At 39.2% G+C, this 25,420-nt stretch overlaps 1 protein-coding gene across 2 annotated transcripts; it reads left to right on the top strand.

The window, feature by feature from the left end:
- Window positions 1-4,460: 4,460 nt before the first annotated feature.
- Window positions 4,461-24,326, top strand: trmt44 (tRNA methyltransferase 44 homolog). Of its 2 annotated transcripts, XM_004079788.4 has the most exons (11): window positions 4,462-4,861; window positions 4,924-5,041; window positions 6,007-6,226; window positions 6,296-6,364; window positions 6,551-6,658; window positions 8,182-8,253; window positions 10,269-10,375; window positions 10,691-10,874; window positions 11,588-11,921; window positions 22,279-22,395; window positions 23,521-24,326. In XM_004079788.4, the coding sequence occupies exons 1-11, from the start codon at window positions 4,531-4,533 to the stop codon at window positions 23,754-23,756; spliced, it is 1,896 nt and encodes a 631-aa protein (XP_004079836.1). In that variant the 5' UTR covers window positions 4,462-4,530; the 3' UTR covers window positions 23,757-24,326. The 2 variants fall into 2 exon arrangements, with proteins under 2 accessions (XP_011485778.1, XP_004079836.1); XM_011487476.3 differs by lacking the exon at window positions 8,182-8,253 and having other exon boundaries at window positions 4,461-4,861.
- The last annotated feature ends 1,094 nt before the right edge of the window (window positions 24,327-25,420 follow it).

Raw genomic sequence — 25,420 nt, 5'->3', positions numbered from 1 at the left:
TGGGATCTGTACTGCATTCAATAGCCTGGGATAAAATGCTGTCAGTAAAATTAGGGAAACAAACGTGAATGTACAGAAACGTGAATAATTAAAATAATTTATTTTCTGTAAACACAAACAAACATATGTGCCCAAATAGTTTTTAATTAATATTAGATATTTAAATGCGAAAAAAATGAGATATATCACCTAAATAAGCTATAAAAAAGGGATAATGGTGGCTAGTGTTGTGCGCATGCGCATTCAGCAGAACCTTTAGCAAGGGACATTAAAATGTTTTTAATATATAAAATCATTTTAAAAAGCTTCCTATTGACCCTGAAGTCAAAGAGATTCATTTTAAAATTATCAATGAAGTTTATCCAACCTTTGTTTTGTTTTTTATTAAAGCGTTTTGAATTTGATTGTTGTTCATGACAAACAACAGAACATTTGGGTTTTTTTTATTGTATGTTTACTTTAACATTTTGGGACATTCGCAAAAGTTCTACATACCCCTGAACCTCAAAAAGAAAACATTTTGTTTGGTTTTAATATTAAAAACATGTTTGCACTTTATAATAATTAACACAACGATAATACTTGGTAAATTTTAAAAAGCATATTTCTGAAATACACACAAATTTTTTATCTTTCATAGACTTTATGTCTAATAAGCAAGATTCCTGTGAATCTTCATAATGAATCTAAAAATCTCTAGCTTTTATTTTATTTATCTGCTAACATTGCTTGAAAGTCTGTTGTTTGAGCTTGTCTGTAAATGTACTCTGCTCAGATAAAATAAAAGCGTTTTTTTAAAGTTAATTTTGTTATGGAACCCTGGACATGACGCTAAAAAAATAATAAGGAAAGGTTCCCTCAAATTAATATTTTGTTGCCACAAATAAGTATTCTATGCACACTAAGTGGTATTTTGTGGTCACAGTTTAGTTTTTTATATCTTTCTTTCTTACACTCACAGTGGGTACAAATGAATATTCAAAATGCCGATTGTAACTTTTACGTCCCAGATACAAGCTTTTTTAAGCAGCACTACTATTTGAACTAAGTAATAATTTAAAAAAATTAAATTTTAAGCTTAATTTTCTTAATATATCACAAAAAATCCAACAAGAACATGGTAAAAACACAATCTTCCCTGGAGGTGGTCTTTCAAAAAGTCTTCTGAACAAAATAGTAGAAGTTTATGATTTTTGACCACTTTAAAGAACCAATAAAAAGCTTGTAATATAACTACCGGTACAAGTAAAGATTGACCGCAGAACACAAAACTGCACTCTTTCTGAACTCTTTATATCAAAACTAATGGCAGTTTCAAGTCTTCTTTTTACCGGGGTAACGTTTTTTTCTGTAATTATTTAATTCAAATATGTATCATGACTCATCTGAAAACTATATTCCAATGTCATCTGTTTTCAACGACTGACTAACAGAGGAGCAAAACCAATTGAGTGAATCTTTTCTCATTTGTCTGTCTGTGTTTCTTCCAGATGTCATTAGATGTTACCAAACAAGTTAAACCAGATTTTTTTTTAGCCCCACAAACATTTGTTTCGTTCAACGAAAACCAGGCAGTGCAGCGAAGTATCATCTTTACTTCCTGTTACAGTATCTTTCCAAACACTCCCCCCTTTCCGGCCGACCTGACCTACTCAGCAGAGGCAATAAGATTCCGTGCAAAGAATGTTCTACAGCCCGGATTCTGTTCTCACTTCTGTCTAAAGGCATCGTTTGTGGTGACTTAATGTGACCTGAGGCAGAGATTAGGCCCCAAAACGATTCACAAAAACAAATGGTGACAAATCAGTATTAAAAAGTATGCAGAGTTTCTGTGACTTCCAGTTTCCATGCCATTTGTAGTGACTAAAGTTGAGATTTTTTCTGACGAATCCCTCTGAAATCTTTTTAATTGGTCAAATCCAGATTATCTGGTGGAGTTTATGACAACAGGGACACATACTGGATAGACGATCTCTCCCATTCTCACCCGAGTCTCTGCTATTAACAGATGGTTGTGTTAGTTTAGTGAAGTGGAGCAGAGGGACAGATGACTGTTGTTGTCGCTGAGGTTGCAATAAGTCACGCACCGAATTTTGCTTCAGGGCAAGAATGTGTTCAGCCTGGGAACATTTGTCAGCTCAGAATCATTCTTTGCCTCTTATGAAACAGTGGAACCAGAGATCATAGACGAAACTGATCATTGTTGGTGCTGGAGTCAGGTTCTGTGAAACGGCACACTTGGAAAAAAAGAACACATTTATCATCAGGTGTTGCATGTCAGGTAAAACTGAAGAAAAGGATTGGTGCTGCTCATATTTTTGCTAAATACAAATAAAAGATAAATCTTACAGAGCAAACAGAATTTTTAAAAACGTGACAACCATTTTAAAAAGAAAACATTTAGGAAGTCAAAACAATGAGAACTTAATACAGTGAAACATTTTGCAAAATCCAACAACATTTTTGGGAACATTTTTGCAAACTAAATCCATCTGACAAACACATTTTTTAATGAACATTCCTTTTTTTATTTATCAAATCCATAACGTAAAGAATTGCAGCTACTAGACAAGTTGGATAAACCTCCAAAATTATCTTGAAATTTATTATACAGTGTTTTAATAACAATATTTTTTTCACCTAATCAATCTTGTTTACCAAAAAATGATATCATTATCAGGAGGTTGTGTTACTCTTTGTAAACATGCAAGGTAAATGCCACAAATCACACTTTAACCAGCTTTATTAAAGTTTGTGCAAACTCATTTAAATCTGTATTAGATGAGAAAACTGATAACTGCAAGAAAAAAAATCAAAAGTTCGATGAGAACCATGGCATAAATGGAAAAAAAGAAAAAAAGTTGCTACACAATGCCAAATAGTTTGACAATTACACATTTATAATACGTTTATATCTCTATCTGTATCAAAAACCAACAAATCCGTGTCATCTAAAATGTTTCTTGTCCTAGAACACTTGAAAATTAACATGAGAAAAACAAAAATCGCAAAAACAGGGTAAACAAAACTTTTAATGTTTTCTTTTGATCAAATCAATTTTGATCAAAGTTTTCATTAAGCAAACATTAACAATTTAAAAAGGTATTTTTTCCCCCCAAAAAATAAACAACACATTTGAATTCCTCCTAATAGATGTTTCCATACTGCCTGTGGGTTTTCTGGATCAAAAAGTAGTTTATTTAAATGTACTACTCGTACTACTGGTAATCAGTTCATACTAAAAGTGAGGCAGTATACTTGAAATTTACTTTTTGTATACTATCTATATATTATAAAGTTCAAATTTAACAGTTAGGTCTGAAGAAGTATTTAGTAAACATCCTAGACTACATGTACATGGTCTGTAGTAAGCTAGCTATACTTATACTCAAGTATACTTAAAAAATAAACTTCAAGTGTACTACTATTTGCTCAGAGAATGCATTGAAGACTGAAACTACTGAGTACTTTGTACATTACTTGTATGATTTAGAACCAAAAAATGTGAAAACAATGTTAAGCTATATAATTACTGAAAAGTAGACTGGTTTGTTTGCAATTAAAATCTCTTTATTAAAAAGAAATACATTCAATTCCTAATTGGTTATTCACTTTGACTGAAATACACAATGGTTGGGCTTTTTTATTTTACTCCAAAATTATTGCTGAACGATGCATAACTTCGTTTCAATGTTAATTTAAATCTTTTATTTCTCCCCAAAGGTTGAGTGTGGGGATCCTTATCTGCAGCCACTTTTGCAGCCAAATACAATAGGTAAACTTAAGTCAGACCTATACACTTAGACTGAATTCAGTAATTAAAACATCTACAAGAGAATAATAGTCTAAAATAGTTATTGAGTTATTTTATACAGGAGCAATGTCATGTGTTTTACATTTTAGTCATGTGCTTTACATTTTATTATTTGATAAGAAATTCAATTTTTCAATTTATTAATGCTTTTAACATGTTTTATATGGAGTTCCATATTTGCACAAGGTCATATTTATTTATTTAAGAACAGTTTGGAACTCCATAGTTTTAATAGGGAAATTTAAACTCTGCAATAATAACTGTTAAATCTGAGGAGGTTCTGTAATTCCATAGTGTGGAGTTTGATTAGCATTTAGGACTGGAGATCGTTATTTTTGATAATAGTTACCAACATGACATTGTATTTAGTTACATTGTAAAAAATACGTTTATATAGCCAATAGGTCTTTCTATTATGGGTATGAAGATGTGTTATTTTAACGTATTGAAGTATAATTTACATTTGGTGTAAGAGGCAATAATGTCAGACACTCCTCAATATCCAAAATGGCATAATTAGTTATACGGGAAAAGAAATTTGGGTTACAAAAGGAAACTGGAAATGAAAATGTGTTTGCGACGTTACGTAGTTTGTCCAAATGGTGTTACCGTAGTGTGACGTCATCATCAGTTTCAAGCCCCCTAACACACACTGCAGGTGTTAGCTTATTCCGTGGCTCAAACACATGGATGGAGTTTGGCTCTGACTGCTAGCAATGCCCAAATTGTTTCAACATAAGTTCCCGGACAACTGTTCGAGTCCTCAGAGGGGCTTCTGGTCAGCTATAGACGTGTGGCTAAAGAAACCTCACGTTATCAATAAGCGTCTTTGCGGAGTTAAAGAAACCGAAAGCAGAGACTTGTCCGCCGGGGAGCTACGGCTCTTCCTGGCCGATGATGGACTTCATGAGGCGGTGATGTCGCTGTGCTGCAGCCCCAGCTCACCCACTCATCTGCAGAACAGTCCGTGGAGTTTCAGCGTGAGAACTTTTATTCCCAAAACTAACTGTTACGGACAAAACCTGCATAAAGAAGCTGTACTAAAAGGTAAGAGCAGTATCATTTATTTATTATGACGCAACAGCTGTTAATGTTTTGATTGTGTGCAGACTTTGAAAGGGAGCAGGTGACCTTTATTCCATTTGAGGAGGATGTTGAGGGGAAAGTTTCATTCAAGAAAAGCAACATTTACCTGATCCAGCTCTGCACGGAGGCCACAGAGGAGTGGTGAGTCTAGTTCAAACCTGTGGATGATGCTTTCACAACACGTGTGTGTGGTAGTAAACACTGAGAGCTAGCTTTAGTGGTTCGGCTACTTGTCACAATATCACATCACATTATCACATCTAAAAAATTACACCATAAAGATCTATAAACATTATAAAAGTGTAGCCGGTTCATTTCTACGTTGTTTTAGAAACAAAGGAATGTTGTGACCATTGACTATATGGGAAGTAAATGAGGTCAATTCTGTCACCTATTTATTTGCAATAAGGACTCCACCATGTTGGAGCCAGATGACATCAGTAAGCAATGATTGGTCCGAGTTGGTGTGAGCTAACGTTTCTATGGTAACCATGAGTCTAACCCGTCAGGAGTGAGCTTGTTGGAAGTTCACATCTCTACCAGTTGAAAGCGGGCTTAGAAGGATCTGTCAAATGTGGTCTCATGTTCGGCGGCAGACCGCATGCTTTTATGGCTCTGCCACAACATCATGGTTACACAGGGGCCAGGTCTGCCCGGTCCCCCCAGTCACACAAGGTTGGCTCTGCTCCAGTCCCTCTTGTCACGCCAGGCGGGCTCTGCCCCTGTTTCCCGCGTTCAGACAGGGTTGGCTCTGCCCACATTTACCCTGTCAAACAACCCAGTTGCCTAGGTTACACTAGGCAGGCTCTGCTCCGGTGTCTACTGTCACAAAAGAATCTTCATTGTCACACAAGGCCAGTTCCGCCCAGTCCCTCTGGTCACACAAGCCCCCCCCCCTCCATCACATTAGGCAAAGACTTTTCATTTTACAAATAATCACAACTAAATAAATGTTCAAAATGTTCCTTTTAATTTAAAGTAAAGAAGTTCAGACTCTATTGTCCATAAGGGGGCTAAAGCTTTAGTGACCAAACAAAGAATCCCAAGAGTTGGCATCAAAAGGGTGAAAACAAAACTGCCTGATTGAAAGACTGCTTCATCCTAAGGGCCCTGCAGCTGCATGTTCTGACAGAAGATGGATGGGTCTCCGATGGCGTCGCCTGTCCCAATCTGTTCTGGCTCTCCTCAGAGCTTTTGCCTAAACTGGTGCGCTGGGCCACTGAGTCCAAGACCAGCGAGTTCAAGAGCACATTGTCTCTGCTGCCAGTGGAGAAATACAGCTTGGTGTACCAACACCTGAAGGAGAAATACAAGGCCATGGTGAAGGTAAAGGCATGTGAAAGCTCTCAGACTGTTTTAAATTCAAAAGATATTCAGATCTGGTTTTTATTTCAGGTTTGGCCTGAGGTTACCGACCCAGAGAAGTTTGTTTATGAAGATGTTGCTATTGCTACATATCTGCTGGTAAGTGGCTGGTTTTAGGTTTCACATCAGCCTGTAAGAACTTTGCGTTTGAGTGGAAACTATGTGATGACACATGCTGGGTATCTGAACACTGGAGTCACTCTAGGTGCAGGTGGAAAAGCGGCAGGTGTCGCGGGGATCAAACGCTCCCTGACCTCACGGCGCTGTTCAATTTTTTGGCCTCAGGTGCTGTGGGCCGAGGAGACGGCGGAGAAAAGCCTGACGACCAGGCAGTCCTTTGTAGACCTGGGCTGTGGAAACGGCCTGCTGGTCCACATACTGACCAACGAAGGGGTGAGTAACAGGCTGTCACATCGGCATCTGTTGAAACCAGAAACTGATTACTCGACTTTCGCTCACTGAATTCAAAAAACGGCTTTCATCAATGGGGTTTTTATAAAAGCTAACAAGTTAGAAAAGTGGAAACTTTTCATTAAAGAAACGCTCAGGTTATCGCCAAAAGACACAAATATGACGCGCGCTACAAAAAAAAGCGTCTTCAAGTATTTCTACCGGTTGTTTCACTCCATTATAGTAGTTTTGGAAACAATTTGGCTTCTAATTTTATTTTTAGAAATTGTCATTCGGAGTTATTGTGAACTTTTCTTTTTTACCTTCTTACCTTCTTCTTGATGCAATAACGTTTTTCGCGTTATTATTTCATGATTTATTTTGAAAGGGACAAAGATTATATAAATAAATATACAAATACAAGTATAATGCATAACCATATGTTCTTCACAATAAAGGTATGCTCAGATAATCACGTTTCTGAAAAAAATGCTAAAAATGGAGCTCATGGGGTTGCTGGAGCCTGTCCCAACTGTAGGGTGAAGGTGGGATACTCTCTGGAAAGGTTGCTAGCCTGTTGGAGAGCCACACCATCACACTCTTACCTTAGAGTGAATCATCATGTTTTTGAACGGTTGAAGGAACCCGGGCTAAAACCCACACACGTATGAGGAGATCATGCAAAGCCCACACAGAAAGGAGCCAGCTGGGATTTGAACCAGGGTCTTATCACTGTGTGGCGAGAGAGCTAACCACTATACCACAGTGCACAGTTTAATTTGGTTTCATTCAATTCAAATTGATTCATTTTGTTCAATTTTGAATTGGCCAAATGTAATTTCGTTCAGTTCAGCTGATATTAAGTCAATTCATTGTAAATATGTTTTTATTTCAGTTTAATGTAACTTGATTTTAAAGGTAACTTGTTTAAGGTTAAAGCGCAATTTAACAGCAGGAAGGCTTGGAATAACATTCAACAAAACAAAAAAACCAAAACAGATTTTAAAGGAAAGAAAGGCAACTACTAATAATTTAGTCTCTTTACTTTTTCAAGGCCTGCTGGGTAAACTGACACTTTGATAATCTCTACTTTATAACATGTTGCTGCATCTTTAGTGGCTCAAGAGCACTTACATTTTTTTTTATTGGGACTTATCAAAATCTTTGCAGAAAATTGGATGGAAATCTAAGAATTGTGGGACCTCAAAGTCTAGCCTCCAAGATCAGGAGCTTCAATTTTTTTTTTAATCGATACAAGTTGAAGCTGTAATTTAAGACTCAACAATCAGAATGACCTGGTTTAGAACACGGTCTGTCCCCTCAAAGCTGATGCGGCTTTCATCACTTCAGGCATACTAATCGATGGCATTGGGGGTTATTCAAAGCCCAGGTGAGGAGGCTTTATTCAATCTTACCAGCCGGGATGCAGTATACATCTCAAACTGGAACGGGCATAATTGAAATGACAGAGTCGTGAGAATTTGAGTGTGATTAGCTGTTGACCGTTACACCACCTTGCGTTTTAGCACCCTGGAAAAGGCATTGATGTCCGGAGGAGGAGAATCTGGGACATGTACGGCCCTCAGACTGTTCTGCAGGTTGGTGATCTGTATGTAAAGAGCCGATTTATTGGAGTAGCAGGACACTGAAAGGCAAAGGTCTGCCTAAAGTATTAAAGAAAAAAAGGCTCAGCAATACATGTTTTATGACAAACTGCAGGGTTTCAATTAATACATCAAATGAATTTTAGTGACATTGTACCAAGGTCATAACATAATCCACTTCAAAACATTTAGGTAAAATATTGTTGTAGCTACAGCACTGTTTTGTAACGTTCTGCCATCCATTATTTAAGACCCTTTCCCATGAAAATGTGTTTTTAACATGTTCTTATGGCAATAATGGAAGAAATGTGTAAAGAAAATTAAGCTAAAAATTACATCTCTGAGTATTATTTTTATTCAAGTTGTTGCTAATCGGAGCAGACGCAAAAATGCAGATGGAAAGAGCTTGGAGGTGTGACGTAGAAGCAACTAGGCCGGGCCACAAGCTCCCTGCTCCGCTCCATTCTGATGCATCCACTTGCAGACAAATGGTTCCATGTGCGTCTTTGTTTTCCTCAACTGAGCTGGCATCTGGATGAAAACTGTACGGCTGGAGAGCTCGGATATTGCTCACCAACTAAGGTTAGGGTTGGAGGTGTGAGGGGATGTAAGCTAGCAGGAGAGCGTATAAATATTAGGGGTGTAGCTATGTGCTTAAATCTCAATTCAGTTCGATTCAGAGTTTCATAGGGCTCGGTTCAAGACATTTTGGTTCGGTACGGCTGTTTAAGAGAGATTTGGGAGATTAATAAAGTTTTTTATCTATTTTCTATTTTTTTTCGCTTAAAAAAGGCAGTAAAAAATTATTTGCAAAATGCATTTATTGATTTTATATAACAATAAATAAAATTGACCAGTGTAGGTGATCTGCTTTATAAAATAAGAAAAACTATTAGCTGCCAGGAACCAAAAACTTTGCATAATTAACACTGGCCTGAAAAATTAACTTGCCCATTTATTTTCTTGTAGATCCGATTGTAATTGTCGGGTGATGCCGTTTTAAGAGCATCAACAGATCTGTGGCATACACTATCTATACGCTATCTTTTTGTAACAATGTCAACATACAGCATTCGACTAATCCCATTGTCTTTTCCATTCATGGATGCTGAACAAAGCCAAAGGAAACCTTTTTTATTGCTGTTCTCCATAACCGAGCTACAGAAACTGAACGCGTGCTCACACACACACACTCTTGCGCTGCGCGCTGCCACGCTCTGCCCACCCCCCCCCTTCCTACAGGCGCGCGAGTGCTGAAACCACTGAGAGTCTCGGCGGAATACCGCGAGTAACATTAGTTCTGCCTCGGCGCAAAGTTAATACATTTGGGGGGAAAAAATAAACGAACCGAAACTGTACAAGAGTGAACCGAGCCGAAAGTGCCGTACCGAAGCGGTTCGGTCCAACTACGTGTACCGTTACTCCCCTGATAAATAGAGAGCTCTCTGTAATGGGAAGGGGGGCCAGGGTTGGGGGTTGCTCTGGGCTAAAGGTCCCGCTCACGACTCAGAGGTGAAATTCTTATATAATACTGCTGCTCTGCAGAAACTAAAAGTCCTAAAAAAACAACACAGGGTTTTGATTTTGGCTAAAAACAGCACAGTTATAATTTAAAGACCACTGGGAACACCTTGAATATGGATATAAGAGGGTCAGTCTTTAATGACTAGATTATCATATTACTATGTATTGTAGTTTGTAAATACTCCTGCGATGCTTTTATAAAAAATAAACTGCATCCACTGCTGCTTTGTATTACTCCTTTTAAGTAATAAAGCAGGCTCATTTACAAAGTTTTCCCACATATTAAACATTAATGCAGGAGGACAAGTGAGCGTTAGCCTCCACTTTACTCACCTTTACACACTTTTGAACCCAAAAGCTATTTAGAAAAACTGTTTCCCCTTTCAGAGCGCTTCCTCTCTGTGCTTCTGAATTTATTCATTCCAGTTTGCAAAGACCCACCCTCACAGGGGCTTTTGGACTTTTCGGGGTGTTTTCTATTTTAGGAAAAGGCAATTACTCCCGGCGAGACCTTCTTATTCCCCGACACAGACTGGCTGATTGGGAACCACTCGGACGAGCTCACGCCGTGGATCCCCGTCATGGCAGCCAGGCGAGTAATCAGGAAACACAATCTCGCTCGGCGGCCCGAGTGCCAGCTGATCTCTCGTCTTTGGAATAACATTATGGAGAGAAGATGATATGCATGCGTGTGTATGTGTGCAACCTTCTAACCGTGTGCTATGGCAACCACCGGATGGCGATGTTCAGCCTCTGTCTTAGAAGAAACTCATCTGCAGATCATTTCTTGATCACAGTTTGAATCAGTACAGATCCTTACAAACGTATCTAATAATTATTCTACTTTTGACATTTCCTTTTTTAAAATCCTGAAAAGGTAATTTTTGTGTGTTTTTATAAATTGCAGGTCATCTTATTCCTGTCGCTACTTTGTCCTCCCCTGCTGCTTCTTTGACTTTTATGGAAAGTACCAGAGACGCCAGAGCAACAAATCTCAGTATAAGGAGTACATTGACTTCATCACCGAGGTCAGCCAAGTCTGCGGCTTCAACACTGAAGAAGACTGCATGAGGATACCATCCACCAAAAGGGTAGGCTCCACTGAAACCAGGAGGAGCTTCGGTGTAAATACAGTGCTATGTTCACACCGCGCATGTGACGCATTTGTGTTCACACCGGACAAGCAGGGAGGGGCTTCTCCTGTTTACCAGGACTTGTCCTTCACCTGCTGTTAGAAGAGTTTTGGTGCCAAATGTCAAAGCGGTGAGAATCTCGTGAATCTTGCTCCAAGGTTTTTCTTTCACAGCTCTATTCCGATATTTGAAAGGCTTGGTTTGATTTAATTCCAGCCAGGCACAAACCGCAATCATTCATTTCTTCTCCATGATCAATTTTTTTTTTCAAATAGTTGGTACTTCTTTGAAGGGGACGCCATCCTTACGTCACTACCAAATCAGAGTCCCTGTGTGGTCGAAGTTCAACCTGGTTTCACTTCGAAAGCGCGTTTTTGTATAGAGAGCCTGAAATTGGTCATAGAAACTTGCGTAGTGACGCATAAACGCAAGAGTTTTGAACGGCGACGCCCTAAATGTGGGTTTTTCGCGTGTTTACATGGACTTTTCAGTGGAAGTTGTTGCTTGGACGGTAATGGCAGAGGGCAAAGTGAATGTAGCATCATGGTGCTAACAGGAATAAAGAACAAATGGACTCCTTCCTGCCTTCAGGTTGTGTCTGTTATAAATTTTTTATGAATCTTTCACAAACCCACAGGGATTGCATTGACATTCAGCTTTTCCTCCTGCAGGTGTGTCTGCTGGGAAAGTCCAGGAGCTACCAGCCGCCCGATGAGGCTGTTTCGGAACGGCGGCGAACTCATTTCATCCAGAGCCGCCAGCCTTCCTCGGGGGTTCAAAGGTCAGACATCAGAACTGATGGGGACTGTTGCCATGGGAACACAAACCGTGAGGACACTTCTGGAGGCACGTGGGGGGCTGGCTTCCAGCCGAGAGACAAAGTTGAAAGGGTTCGAAACTGCGCCGCTCTCCCTCGGGACTTTATAGACAAAGTTGTCCTGCGGGTTGCTAACGCTCTTCTGGAAAAGACTGGAGGAGGTTCCTGCAGCGACTGGAACCAAGGAGGTAAAGGGCAAAACACTATTTTTTTTTTTTGGATCCAAACTGCTTAAATTTGAGTTTAGGCAAAGCTCTTTAGTCTCATCATTCACACATTTATCACATTAAAGCGGTGAAATGTTTACATAGAAGACAAAAATCACCATTTTTCTTTTATCTTATAATTTAATACCTCAAACAACTTTTATGCTATTACTTTGGTGCAAAATAAATTGTAATTTTTTTAAACAATAGTTTTATTTTTACTGGATAACCCTTGTGCTATCTTGTGGGGTCAAAACGACCCCACCCTCACGTTGACGTGTTCTCCCTACCATGACAAAGGTGGATAAATGTGGAAAGATTTCATGTAATCCATGGACACCAGTGAAGATCACAAATCATTGAAGAAAAAAGGTTCAGAGCACTGTCTAGTGGGTCTAGATGACCCAACTCCCAATGTTAAAGTGCCTAGGATAGCACAAGGGTTAAAAGAGGCAACAGATTTATTAAACAATTAAAGACCATTGTCGTGTGTGTGGTAAGCATATTGGGAAGAACAGTAAACCTTTGTTTTTCGTAGGGTTACGTTCCAAAAAGAACCCGTGATGGGCAAAATCTGTGAAGTACAAACCTTTATTTTTTTCTTACAATTAACATACAATTAAATACTCTATTACACATTGAAAAGAAAGAAGAAAAAAAAAACATCTACAGGCTCAAGCATTTGTTTCACAAATCAAAGTACTTTAGAAATGTTTTTTTCTACAAATAACTTCTGTACTGTACTGTCAAATAATAATTTTAATCATCGATGTGAACAGAATACTTCAAATTGCGGAGATTAGCCCCGCCCACCGTGACCCGAGTAATTGGATTAAACGGGAGAAAATTTAAAATGATTATGAAAAAAATACAAAGTACAGTCGGACAAATGGTGAGTCAGGTGTATTTACTGCTCTTCAGACTGAGCCGCTGCATCCTGACTCCGCTCTGCAGTGTTTTCTTCTTTTGAAGCCCGCGGTGCAGGTGTGTTTGTTCGGGAGAAGAACATAGTGATAGGCAGTTGTTGTCGCTCTTTTTTCTATGGGTTTTAGAGAAACACGAAATTGCAAGAGAATTTGCACGTACGTAATGTAAATTTGGCAAGCTGTATTACGTACGTGTACATATTAAACTGCAACGTTATTGACGCACAGGTAGAGAAGAAGCGGAGTGACTTTTTAGAATGCAGAACACAATGCAAGATGCAAATCCGTCAAGTAGCAAAAGCGTGATAATTAAACCGCGTTATTGCGAGGGATCACTGTATTCGTAGGGTTAATGGAAGTTACACACACTTATGACGTACAGGTGATTCTGTTTTATGCCACACTACTTGTTACTACAGCATAACTGCCCGTGCATGTGGTTTGTAGATGAAATCATAAGAAATATTCTTCAGAGCGTGCAAGGAGGGCACATTTAACATGAACATAAAGCGCACTAACAGGCGCCTTGTGCGGTCCGAAGGATGGGAAGGGCTCAAAAAAATGAAAAATCCTTGCGTCTCACCTACTTCACTCTTGCGTGTTAAGGTCTCCACGATGGATGACCAGCAGAAAGAAATGTGTCATTCCTTGGGACTAAGCCACGAAGTATTAATTTTGTAATGTATATAATATGCCTCCATATGACTACAAATAACAAGTATTACTGTGTAGCCCGGTTGCTTTGAGAGGGTTGCGTCAGGAAGGGCGTCCGGCGTAAAACATTGCCAAGTTTACCATGCGACTCGTTCGCTGTGGCGACCCCTGATGGGAAAAGCCGTAAGAGTAACAACAACTGTGTATTAGTCGTGTACGACAAACACGACAGTGGTCCCTCCTTTATGGTGGGATTAACATTCCAAAAATAACCTGCGATAGATGAAATTCAGAGTAGTCATCTTTATATTTTGCGAGTATTATATGGCTGTAAAACTCTAACGACATACGTTGCACATTTTTCACAGACAGGCATGAACATTTCACACTTTTCTTTGTAGTTTAAACTCTAAGCTTCATAAAAAAGTAAGTCCAGGATCAGAGAATGAAAACAAAGATTATGTCGATTTAGCAAACTGAACACTTTCTGAACAGGAGGATTGATTGACAAGGGTCTACAGCCAATCAGGACGCAGAACACAAAAGGTTCCCCAAAACATCTGCAAAACAGAAAAATAAAAAACTTAAATGTGCTAAAACAAACTTATGGCAGCATGAATTATTATTATTTTATATTTTTTTTACTTGTCCTGTCCAACAGCTGGGCAAACAGATGAGAGCTGAAGGCCTCTTGTGTTGGCCATATTTTACTTTAACAACAGGGGTTATGAATCTTCAGACAGACCAGAGGTATGTCTGAATAAACCCCTTTTGTAATCGAGGCCAAACTTTATTCATTTTAATCATATTTGAAAATCTTTTGTGTTGGACCGGATGGAAAAGGAAAGGAGGGAAGAAGAGAAAGGGATATTAGAGAGTGTGGGGGGGGGGGGGGGTAGAAGGGTGAATATAAGGGGGGGTAAAACCATGAAGCAGCATAAAGCAACAAGTTGCTGGATGTTTATCAATATGGTCAGGTTCAGATGTAATACAAATCTAAAAGGGGCGGGGCCTGTCCACACACACTCAAATGTTATAAACACACCTGTTGGCTGCAAAAATGTCCACATGTCAACATGTACACAATTCAGATAGTGTTCACACACGCACACTTATGCCTTCAAACCAACTAGTGTGAAATATTTCATTCAATCATGCAAACTATTAGTGCAAAGGTGAGCTAACACCTGTGCTCAGGTGAGTGTTTATGTTCTTTTAAAATGCATGATGGAATCTGAAAAGAAGGAGGGAGAGTCTCCAGCCATCTCCACACAAAGACCCCTGCCAATGCAGCTGCGGCAGCCGGAACCCCCCCAACACCACTCGGCAGCAGGCAGAGAACAAACGCCCCCCCGGGCCTGGGTGGCGGAGTTTAAATTAAACTTAAATTAACTTAGTTAATTTTAACAGTTGCAGTGAAATGGAAAATATTGTTTTGGTTGTTTTACTATTTGTTTATGTATCGCAGTTCGTCATCGCAATATTGTTATCTAATATCGCAAATTGCGAGTTTTCTCCATATCGTGCAGCCCCAATAATATAGTAATCCTGTCGTTTGGCTTGATTTTATACACTTGTGGCCATGCATGTTTGTAAAACTCCTCACAAATTCATTAAGTGACATAAATGTATTTATGATGCAAAAATAAGCATTTAAGGTGTCCCCCCATCCTCCCAAAAAATGTCTAAATTTGCTAACTTCTACAATCTCTAGGAATCGACTAAATGCAGATTATCACAAATTCTCTCACAAAATGATTGGAGATGAGCTTGTTTTGCATTTCACTAATGGAACTAAACTAACAGGCTGCTGTTTGTTGCTTTTTGAGTGTTTGACCAAATTCCTTTTTCATGAATCAGGCAGTTTAGCCTTTTGTAGAGCTGTATAGATGCACTTTGACTCCTCCATATGATTGTTTTCTTATCGTCACGTCATTAAAATCCCCTTTTAGCTGCTTTGTGTCACTTTCTGGGGATTGCATCTCCAGTTTCATCTCACCCCTCCATCATCTCCTTCAACCCCGCGCCTCCCTCGCCACATAGCCGTCCCATCTCCATCGGCAGGGCGCCTCGACACAGAACCGACTCAGCTTTGAACTCTGTGCACTCCTGCACGGCACGGTTCAAAGAGCGCCACAGGCAAAGTTCCAGTCGCACACCACCCACATATCACCTTTGTCGGTGCCCCCGCTCCACAACCAGAGCTGAAAACTCCTGTGACTGGAGTAGAAAACTCCCCGTCAGGGTGAGCATGAGTGAATAAAGGGTGACGGTGGCAGCGTATCGAGATGACGGGATGAATAATGCACCACGGTTTCTGATTTTTGCCCCAGTGTGCATTTGTGTTGTTGTTATCTGCAGTGTAGGGACAAGGAGCAATCGCAAGAGACGACAACTTTTTGAATATTATTCAGGAGAAAATAGATCCCCCTATCTCCTAGCTTGGTGTTGGACGGTTCATCATCTGTTAATATCTGATGATGTACATCTCGTCTGGCAAGATGCGTGACTTATACCACGCTGTATGTTCACGTGTTTGATCACAATTCAAAGTGTTTCCACACATGGGACTGTAATGATGCACTTGTTTTTATAGTAAAATAAACCCATCGTGCTATAATCCAAACTTCCCACTATCAATATGAGGCCTTCACAATAATTTGCAAATTTCTTGTTTATGGCGATATAGAGTTGCGCAATATGTATATCGCAAAAAGTCAGCGAAAATTGCGATAAATGGTTACCTTAAATGTGCTAAAACATTCTTATGGCAGCTTGAATTGTTTAACGAATCAAATAAATCCCTCCATGCATTTGGCCAATCGATGGACTCCTTTACATCATTGACCAATCAGATGAAGCCCTTCCATGTTAGATGTCCGCCTCTCATGGAGACAAAGGTCATTTGGAGAACAATTGAAGTTATGTTGATTCTTCTTTAAGTTAAATTGTTGAAGTGAAATGGAAATTATGTTTTTGCTATTTGTTCATTTATCCTCATTGCAATATTGATCCTTAATATCGCAAGTCGCAAGTTTTCCTCATATCATGCAGCCCTAAACAAACAATATTATCAATTTATTTCCTTTAGAAAAATGTTTATAATAGTACAGGTTGATTCGATTAACAACTTGCCTTAGACAGACCAATCTGGTTTGATTGTAGGAATGGAAATTGCTTCATCGTTACTCTGACTTAATAGTACCTAATAGTAATAAACCTTTAAGATTCACAGGGTTTTTACAATCATTCATAAAGTTACAACTTTCCCTTTTCAAATGTCCTACAATTTTGAGCTTTTTTTGTTTCTTAATCTAAACTAAATCAGGATCTAAACCACACTCATGTCCCTCTCCAATCACATTTTAATCTATTTTCAAGGCGTTCCCAGTATTTGTAATTGAATAATTATGATTATGAAGGTTGTTTTTTTTAAATAAAAAAATCTGTGTAGTTTTCTATGACATAGTTTCTGCTGAGCGCCAGAAGTAAAAAAAAAAGCTAAAAATAAAATTAAAAATCTGTGGTTGTGGGTGGGACCATTGGCTCCCCAAAGAGCTTGGTTTAAGGAGCTTGTGGCCTGTCCAGCGTACTTTCTACATAATTCCCTTTGGCTTTTTTCTCCCCATCTCCTCCTGATTCACGTTTGAACAAGGAAATACGCAGAAATGTAGTTTTGAGCTTCATTTTTATGCCCTCCATGATTAGAAAAAGGCCACAAGAACATTAAAAACACCAAAAACACAGTTTTTATCCAAATGGGGTTTTAGATCCTAAAATAGGATTAAACAAAACAACGGAGCATGAAGAAGTTGCTGCTGTTTATAGCCTGTTAATTCTGCCCTCTAAACTTGGAGAACATTTCACAGGTTGTGTGTGAATCACATGTTTTCTACTGTTACATTGCAGCAGGTTCTTAATTAAAACACACTAAAGTGCTGACCAAGCTTTCACATTATCTAATCCTGCTTGAAATAAAAGCTGAATTTTTAACACTCCATTTTTCTAATGACATATTACTTTAAAGACATTTTTTAATAAAGTGGATTATGAATCCAGTATGACTTTGTTTACATCACATTTTAACCTTCAAAAAATAGTTGTTTCCTTTGCTCTTAAACTTATTGCAAAGAAACTTATAATTCTTATTTTTAAATTCTGTCAAATGTGACTTGTTTAAATCAATTTAAATGTGTGAATATGCTGATTATTTGTAAAATGTGTTGAATTTATTATTTATATATTTTATTATTGTTTAATGTTTTTGTAAATGCAGAATTTGATTTCAGAACAGTTCTGATTTTCATGTTTTCTTGGTTGAGCGGTTGTTTTTTTGGGTAAAACTTACCAGGCCAGTTGAAGTACTCTGGTTGGAAACATTTTCATCAGGTGAAGGATGTCTTTGTCAAAATAGTGGTAAACCTGCGCGTCACATTTGTGGTGCCCTATAAATGCCCTATAAAGTACACCTATTTATTAAGACGAAGCCTTTTCCTTTTAAATTGACCTACCGTAAACTTAACCCGAACTAAAAGCTTTGTTTTGTTTTTTTTTAAATAAAATATAAGGTCTTCTGCTTACCAATGACCTCTTCTCCGGTTGCAAAAACCAAAAATCTTTACAGTGTTACATCAACATGTGGCAATATTTAAAACTTTTTTTGGTCTTAAAAGCCTCTTAAATTAAACACCAGGCCCAACCATTAATAATCATCTGCACTTAGTCCGAGCCCAGCCTGCTGTCAATACTGCCCCACTCCCATTAATCCCCATTTGGACTGTAGGCAGCAAAGGCCAACTCTAAACAGTGCATCAATATAATATTAAGGGCTGGAGCTCCCTGGTGTCTGGGCTGCTGGATGACGGTCTGCTCAGTTTCACACTCTGCAGGACAGGGCTGTGTTTGGCTTTGGAGCTGTGTCGCGTATTTTCAGGACTTTCAGGAGCTTGAGCCACTTCTACGAGGAGGCATTTCCATTGATATATGCTGAGTTTGAATAGGATTGTTTCAAGTTCTAAAGGAATCATCTGATGTTTATTAGTCTAGTTTGAACCCAAACGATCGACTATATGTGAAAACTGGAGTGAGTGACTCCTCCCCCTGTTGTATTTCAAACAGGAAGTACCCGCTGGTTCCAAGAAGCCAAAATTCCATAGCCTTCTATAGAGAAATAAACGGCTATTAGTCAGTCATCCTATTGGTCAGAATAACGAAAATAAGCATTCTTGATCTTCTACTTTTTTTTGTTCTTACTCTAAATCCTAATTTTCATGATATTTTTTCTGTGGTGCAAGTTATTCAAGTTCTAAACCGACCAATCAGATGCCTCAATAAAAGCATGTGGTGTCTTGTCAAACGTTTGATTGACGGTTTGCATAAAGCCTGCTTTCAAGTGGTAGGGGTGTTGACTTCACTCTTGATTGGCAAGAGTGGTTGCCATAGAAACGCAGACTCAAAACTGCTCTGACCAACCACTGTTTGCTGACGATTTCTTTTCCTCTTTGATATATATTTAGAAAAATTGCGACTGACTTTTGCTTCATTTGGTTGGAGCCGAAGGTAAACCATTTTCTATGGGTGATGTCGCACTCACTCGGTCCAGTTCTCATATACAGTCGACGACCCAAACCGATTCCAAGCATGTTATCAAGATTATTATTTTCTAACAAGACTGATGAGAACAAATCTTATGAAAGGGCGGTCAGATCTTGTGGCTTTCAAAAATGATCAAGAAATGCAGGACCGGTGTGGGTACCGGATGTTCTCGGGGTCCTTCGGGGTCCTTCGACCAATGATGACGTCACACTATTTGATTGGCTGTGAGTTGCCACGACCAATGAGTTAACGTCGCTAAGTTTTTTTAAACTTTATTGACAATTGCGGTATCATACATTAACAATGACATTAACATTAACAACGAACAATAACAATGTAATCAATATTGCCTCGAAGATCAGTCACCATTGCCAAACATAACATATTAACATAGAAAATAAAGAATAGAGGGGAAAAAAAGAAACAATGAACATAACACACAAATAAATAAAAACATAAGTAAAATAAAATAAAGGAACATAGAAAAAATCTAAATATTCTAATACTAGTTAGGGGTACTCGTGAAGTTTGTATTTCTGAACAAAACTAAGCAATTTCAAGCCATTCTTCTTTTTCAAAGAATTTGCACTGCAGTTGTAACTTGACCTTACCAAGATGGCGGTGCTCTCCTCCCATGAGGAACCACGTGATGTCTCCTCTTGTGATAGAACTCATTGGAAGGACCCCTGAAGGACCCCGAGAACATCCAGCAACCCGAGAACATCCGGTACCCACACCGGCCTTTGGAACCATTGACTGTATAAGAGAACTGGACTGAGTGTAATGTCACCCACTTTCTTTCAGTTACAACCAAAAAAAGTCAATTCAGTCAATTTTGGTAATGGCGTATGGTAAATGTCGTATACTTATATAGCGCTTTTCTACCCACAAGGCCCAAAGCGCTTTACAGTCACAGACCCATTCACCCAGTCACACATATATTCACACACTGGTGGCGGCTCCGCCAACCTCCCACCAGAGGCACGGTGGGGTTCAGTGCTTGCCCAAGGACACATCGACTCATGGGCGTGCAAGGCGGGAATCTAACCTGCAATCTTACGATCATGGCAGGGGTTGACATAGCCCAGAAATTTGCACTGGCCCACAGGGCCAGTAGTTTTTGAAACTTACTGGCCCTGCCTGAAAGTTACTGGCCCGACACCGCGCATAGCGGGACCCGCCGCTTCGCAGGTGCTTGCAACTTTAGGGGGGTCCGGGGGCATGCCCCCCCGGAAACTTTTAATATGGTGCAATTTGGTGCATTCTGGTGACATCACTTATTTCTACACTTTTCAATGACTGAAAATAGACCATATCAAACTTAAATCTGCTCTAGTCTGTTTCAGATGTTTTGAAGAGAGCACTGCAGTGTAGTAGGTAACACTAGTTCAGAAGTTTTCATGGTGCTTCTAACGGCAAATATCGCAATAAATCATAAACCTTAAATGTGTTAGAACAATCTAATGGCAGCTTGAACCATTTAACGAATCAAATAAATCCCTTAATGCATTTGACCAATCGGATGGACGCCTTCACATTGTTCACAATCAGAAGGAGCCCTGTTATGATAGATGTTTGTAACCTATGTCAACGAGGGTCATTTGGAGTATAATTTTTAAACTGGGAATGGTTATTTGGTTATTTTGCTGTTTGTTTATATACCGCAAATTATATCGTTATCGCAATTTTAATCTCTGATATCGCATATCGCGAGTTTTCCTCATATTGTGCAGGTCTAACTGAGATCATTCAGCTAACTAGAAATACTTACTGCTTACAGTGTTGTAAAGAAAAACAAAATTAAGTAGTTTAACATTCTACCGAATTTGAGTCTGGGAATCAGGTATTTGGAGTTGCCTTTGATTCTTTGACATTCAGCTTAATTTTAGTGGATACAGTTTCATCTTCAATGCATTCATTAAATATCTTGCTGTCCATACTACTAATTATACCCACTACTCCATCTAACATATTCCTATCTATTCCTGCCATGTCTTCCACATCTCTGACATGCTTCAGTCTCTCTTCAGTGACGGTGTCGGATTTATAATCAAATGTAATAATAACCCACTGGCTTGTGCCTCCGTTGTTGCTGTTTAACATTGTTTTGTATTGAATTGTTACATTCAATAAAGTTTGAAAAAAAAAAAGTAGTGAGCGCGTGCCGCGTGGTGCTCGGCAGTGAAAGCCGCGCGCGCGCAGGCGGGAGAGAAGGAGAAGTGATCAAAGGTTTCCCATAGAAACCCTTGAAGTCTGAACACAGGACTAGCAGAAAAACTAAATTATGAAGACGAGGTAAATCTACACGTTTTCGCAAAATTTACTTTATTGAAAAAGGTGAAGAATATATAAACCGTTAGATATTTTAGTGGCCCGAGCGGACAAGTGAAAAGTAAAGTCTTGTGGTCCGTACTGCTCGAAAAACAGGACCGGGCCAGCGGACAAATGGCTATGTCGAGCCCTGCATGGGTCGACCGCCCTACCGCTGCACCACGGCCGACCGTGGTGTTTCATGATACAGACGTCGCCATGTCACAATCAGAAATCTTCAGTAAACAGTGATTGGTCTGAGTTGGTCTGAGTCAACGTTTCTATGGCAACCACTCTCGCCAATCAGGGGTCAAACGTTTGACATGAGACCACCTGCTTTTATTGAGACATCTGATTGGTCAGTTTAGAACTTGAATAACTTGCACTACAGGAAAAACATAATGAAAATTTGTATTTAGAAAAAGAAAATGTTAAAAAAAAGGCAACAAAATAAGAATGGTTATTCTGGCAAACATAAAACTGAGTAATAGCTGTTTATTTCCCTACAGAAGGCTATGGGACTTAAGCCTCTTGGAACCAGCAGCTACTTCCTGTTTGGAATGTGAAGAGGGGGGGGGGTACTCATTTCAGTTCTCATATAAAGTCCAATCCACAAAATAGGAGAGTATGGTCTTAAAGCAACATTGATCACCTTTTTTTGTTAGGCTTGTCCACAGAAACGATGCTCGCAACAGGTGGAAAGCATTGATTTGAGGCTGCTTTATTAGTCTGAAAAAGGCGGCTAAAAATGGTTCCAGAACACTGCCATGAAAAAACTGAATGTAAAAATCAATGGCCGTCCTCTTGCTCCTTTGTCTCCTGTGCCTTTTTTAACATTTCCCTTCCCTCCTCAGGTAGCCTTTCTGTGAGCGAAGCTGCAGGTCTGCTGGAGCCGGAAACCTTACAGCTTCTGAAGAACGAGTGTGGAGGTCTTCAAACACTTCTCAAGAACAACTACCAGGTCTTTAAGGGTAAGGAAACTCCACATTTATTAGTCTGACCCCTTTTAGACATGACATGCAACATTAAATGGGGGAAAAACCCTGACAATTGTGGCATGTTTATCCCAATTATCCACCAGTGCATCTTCTCAACTATCACCCTTCAGGGGCCCGGCGCATAAACAATGCATATTTGCATGCAGCTTTTTCTGAATGCAAATTTTGCATTTACAGTGGGGAGATAAAGTGTGTTTGAGTTTTAAAAGGATATACGCTATAAATAAGTCACTCATGATTTTTCTAATCATGGAGGGCATAAAAATGAAGCTTAAAACTACATTTCTGCGTATATCCTTGTTCAAATATTTTGGAATTTCTGTTTTTTTTTTCTTTTTTATGTGTCTTTTTTAAATTCAAACATTTTACAGCACTTTGGACTTTTTCAATCTTCAGTGTTCAACCAAAAGGAATTCTCGAAACACTTGATTTGTAAGGATGTAAGGATGTATTTTTAACAAGTTGATGGAATTTTCCCACAGTGTGCGTGGTTATCACGCTTCACCTCAAAATATGGCACAGATTGTAAAGCTGTGGATTTTTGCTCCGCCCCATATGGACCACTTCAGTATCTGCAGATGGAAACGAGACATCGACATGTTGTTACCCCACCTTTGCATTTGGTGCCCTGAATTATGAGCAATAACTCGAGACGGCAAACGCATTAGTCATCCGGACCAACCCTGTGACGTGCTTTTTTGTTTTTTTTTGGGAAAAGCTGATGGTTTAGAGTAAAGCAGAGTTTGTAGATGCAGCCTGGACTAAGCAGTTTGACATTATCTTGCCCTGCTTTACAATAAAGGAGGAGAAGATGTCATTTCTGACTGTTCTGGGCGCTAAGGTTACTTGGAAAAGTTTCTGACAAAAGACCAAATATTACACCTTTTTTCTTTTTCTTTGGGTCATTCTTGAATTTCTTTTCATTTTATATAACCTGTTTACTCTAATGCAATGACTGGAAAGTTTTCGTCCTCAATATGCTGCCACTTATGTCTGTTATTGTGTTCTGGTTTTAGAAAACTGATTTGAAAAATAAGTATTAAACATTTTACAGTTGCAGTGCTTTTATTTTGATAGGAACCTTGCTCTCTCTTGCAGTGGAGGGAGGAGTCGTCTACATAAGAGACTGGCGGGACGCTACACCATCCAAGGCAGACAGGCGGAGGAAACAAATCACCCCCGGAGCCCTGAAAACTCGCTCCTGCTGGTTCCATGATCATCACCCTCAGGGCTGCCCCTTTCAAGCCCAAAACTGTGCCTTTGCCCATGGGCCAGAGGAGCTCCGACCCTCCACCAGGCCTTTGAAGAAAAAGATGAAGAGCTTTGTCTCTTGACTGGAAAACTTTTCATTTGTAATTCAGGTTTTCTGTTGTTTTTTTTTGTTTTTTGTTTTTTAAAGAAAGGAGGCTTTAATTGTAAGGAGAGGATTCTTTTTTACATTTTCTTTATTTTAAGTTTTACACCTGGAACTTGTTTACTAAAGAAAATTGTTATAAATTGAAAAAAAAAAGTATTTTCTTTGTTTAATATGATTAAAAATCATCAAATGCATCTAAAGATATACATCTGGTTAAATTCCAGCATCTGGTTTAAGGACTTCTTTGTCCTCTGCACACGCTCAGTATTCACATCTGTGCTTCGCTTAGACATTTGATTGACCTCAGGCGTGTACTTTGAGGTTCACAGACAGGCGGCGGATAAAGGTTGGTCCGTGTAGGAACAAAGTAAATGTTAGCCCTATGAATTATTTGTTGGCAGCACTTGAAGGGTGGGCCGCGTGTCAGCCGCTCTCATTGGCCACTCATCGCTAACGGAGGATGTCATCACGGAGCTTGATAAAAAAGCAAAACCATATGTTTCTAAATGTGACACTGAAAATTCATGGCAATAAACCCTTAAAGACTAATATTTAATTTCACATGTGCCTTGGTAAGATTTAAAGTCCCACTCCGATCATCTTTTGATCTATTTTAAAAATGTTTCCAGTATTTTTTTTTATTATAACTATGCAGTTTTTAGCCAAAAATAAAAAAAATATTGTGTGTTTTCTAGGATATAGTTTCTGCAGAGTGGCACGAGTTTATTAGAAATTCACCTCTGAGTTGTGGGCGGGGCCATTTCTGTGGAGCAACCCCTCCCCCCTTCTCCTTAGCTCTGCTGAGAGCTCAGCAACTTGGGAACCGCCCCTTCCAGGAAGAGTCTTTGCTGTTAGCACCGCCCCCAGGCCAAAACAAACACCCACTTCCTCTGTGGTGCTAGCGGTCATCAACTAAATGCTTTCATTTTTTATGAACAATATGCACATCCATCTTTAAGACGCTGCCAAGGCCGGCTCTAGGATGATGTCATGAAATGGGCGGAGCGAAAGCTGGTTCTTCAGAGATCGAGTCGTTTTACTTCCGGGTTGGAAAAGAACTTAGGAAAATAACTTGCATTTAAATAAAAAAAAATGTTCTTTAGTGTGCCAAAGGTAGTATATTATCATATCCCTGGATATTGTTGACTATAAAGGCTTAAGAATAGCATATTGTAGGCCCTTTAACATGTTCTTGTAGCATTTCTCTCATCACAGAAGAAACATGTCAGCAAATGTAATATTAAAACTGCGTTTCTGAGTATTTTTTTTTGCACCGGTAATGTTAGGTTGGGGTTGTGAGGGGCTGTAAGCTAGTGGGAAAAACTATGTCCAAGAACATGACAATTATTTTTTAATTTAGCTAAAAACAACTGTTAAGAATAGTTAGAAACTCCTTTTTACTTTTTATTACATTAATGGTTCAAACTTAATTCACTAAGCATTTAGTATCATCTCAAAATTATATTACATTTGAAGACAGCATACCAAAGTATTTTCTTTTCCCACACTCCCTTTTTTCTGTGCATGTGTGCTCTGCTAAGCAGCCGTGAAGGCCTCAGAGGTATCTTCCCTTTAGCCTTGAAGCGCCTCTCCAGTAACAACCCGTGGGCGTGATTTTCACACCATGGTCCAGTGTATGAT

Source organism: Oryzias latipes, chromosome 18 (assembly GCF_002234675.1).
Source record: "Oryzias latipes chromosome 18, ASM223467v1".
Taxonomy (NCBI): domain Eukaryota; kingdom Metazoa; phylum Chordata; class Actinopteri; order Beloniformes; family Adrianichthyidae; genus Oryzias; species Oryzias latipes.
Note: the sequence above shows the minus strand (reverse complement) of the source record. Positions and strands in the feature narration are given on the sequence as shown.

What these genes read in the sequence shown, in the direction of transcription:
- trmt44 (XM_004079788.4), top strand. Translation starts at nt 4,531, where the DNA reads ATGCCCAAATTGTTTCAACATAAGTTCCCGGACAACTGTTCGAGTCCT. An exon ending in ACATACTGACCAACGAAGGG is followed by an intron (nt 6,659 to 8,181) that starts GTGAGTAACAGG and finishes CTTGCGTTTTAG; the next exon opens with CACCCTGGAAAAGGCATTGA. An exon ending in CAGCGACTGGAACCAAGGAG is followed by an intron (nt 11,922 to 22,278) that starts GTAAAGGGCAAA and finishes TTCCCTCCTCAG; the next exon opens with GTAGCCTTTCTGTGAGCGAA.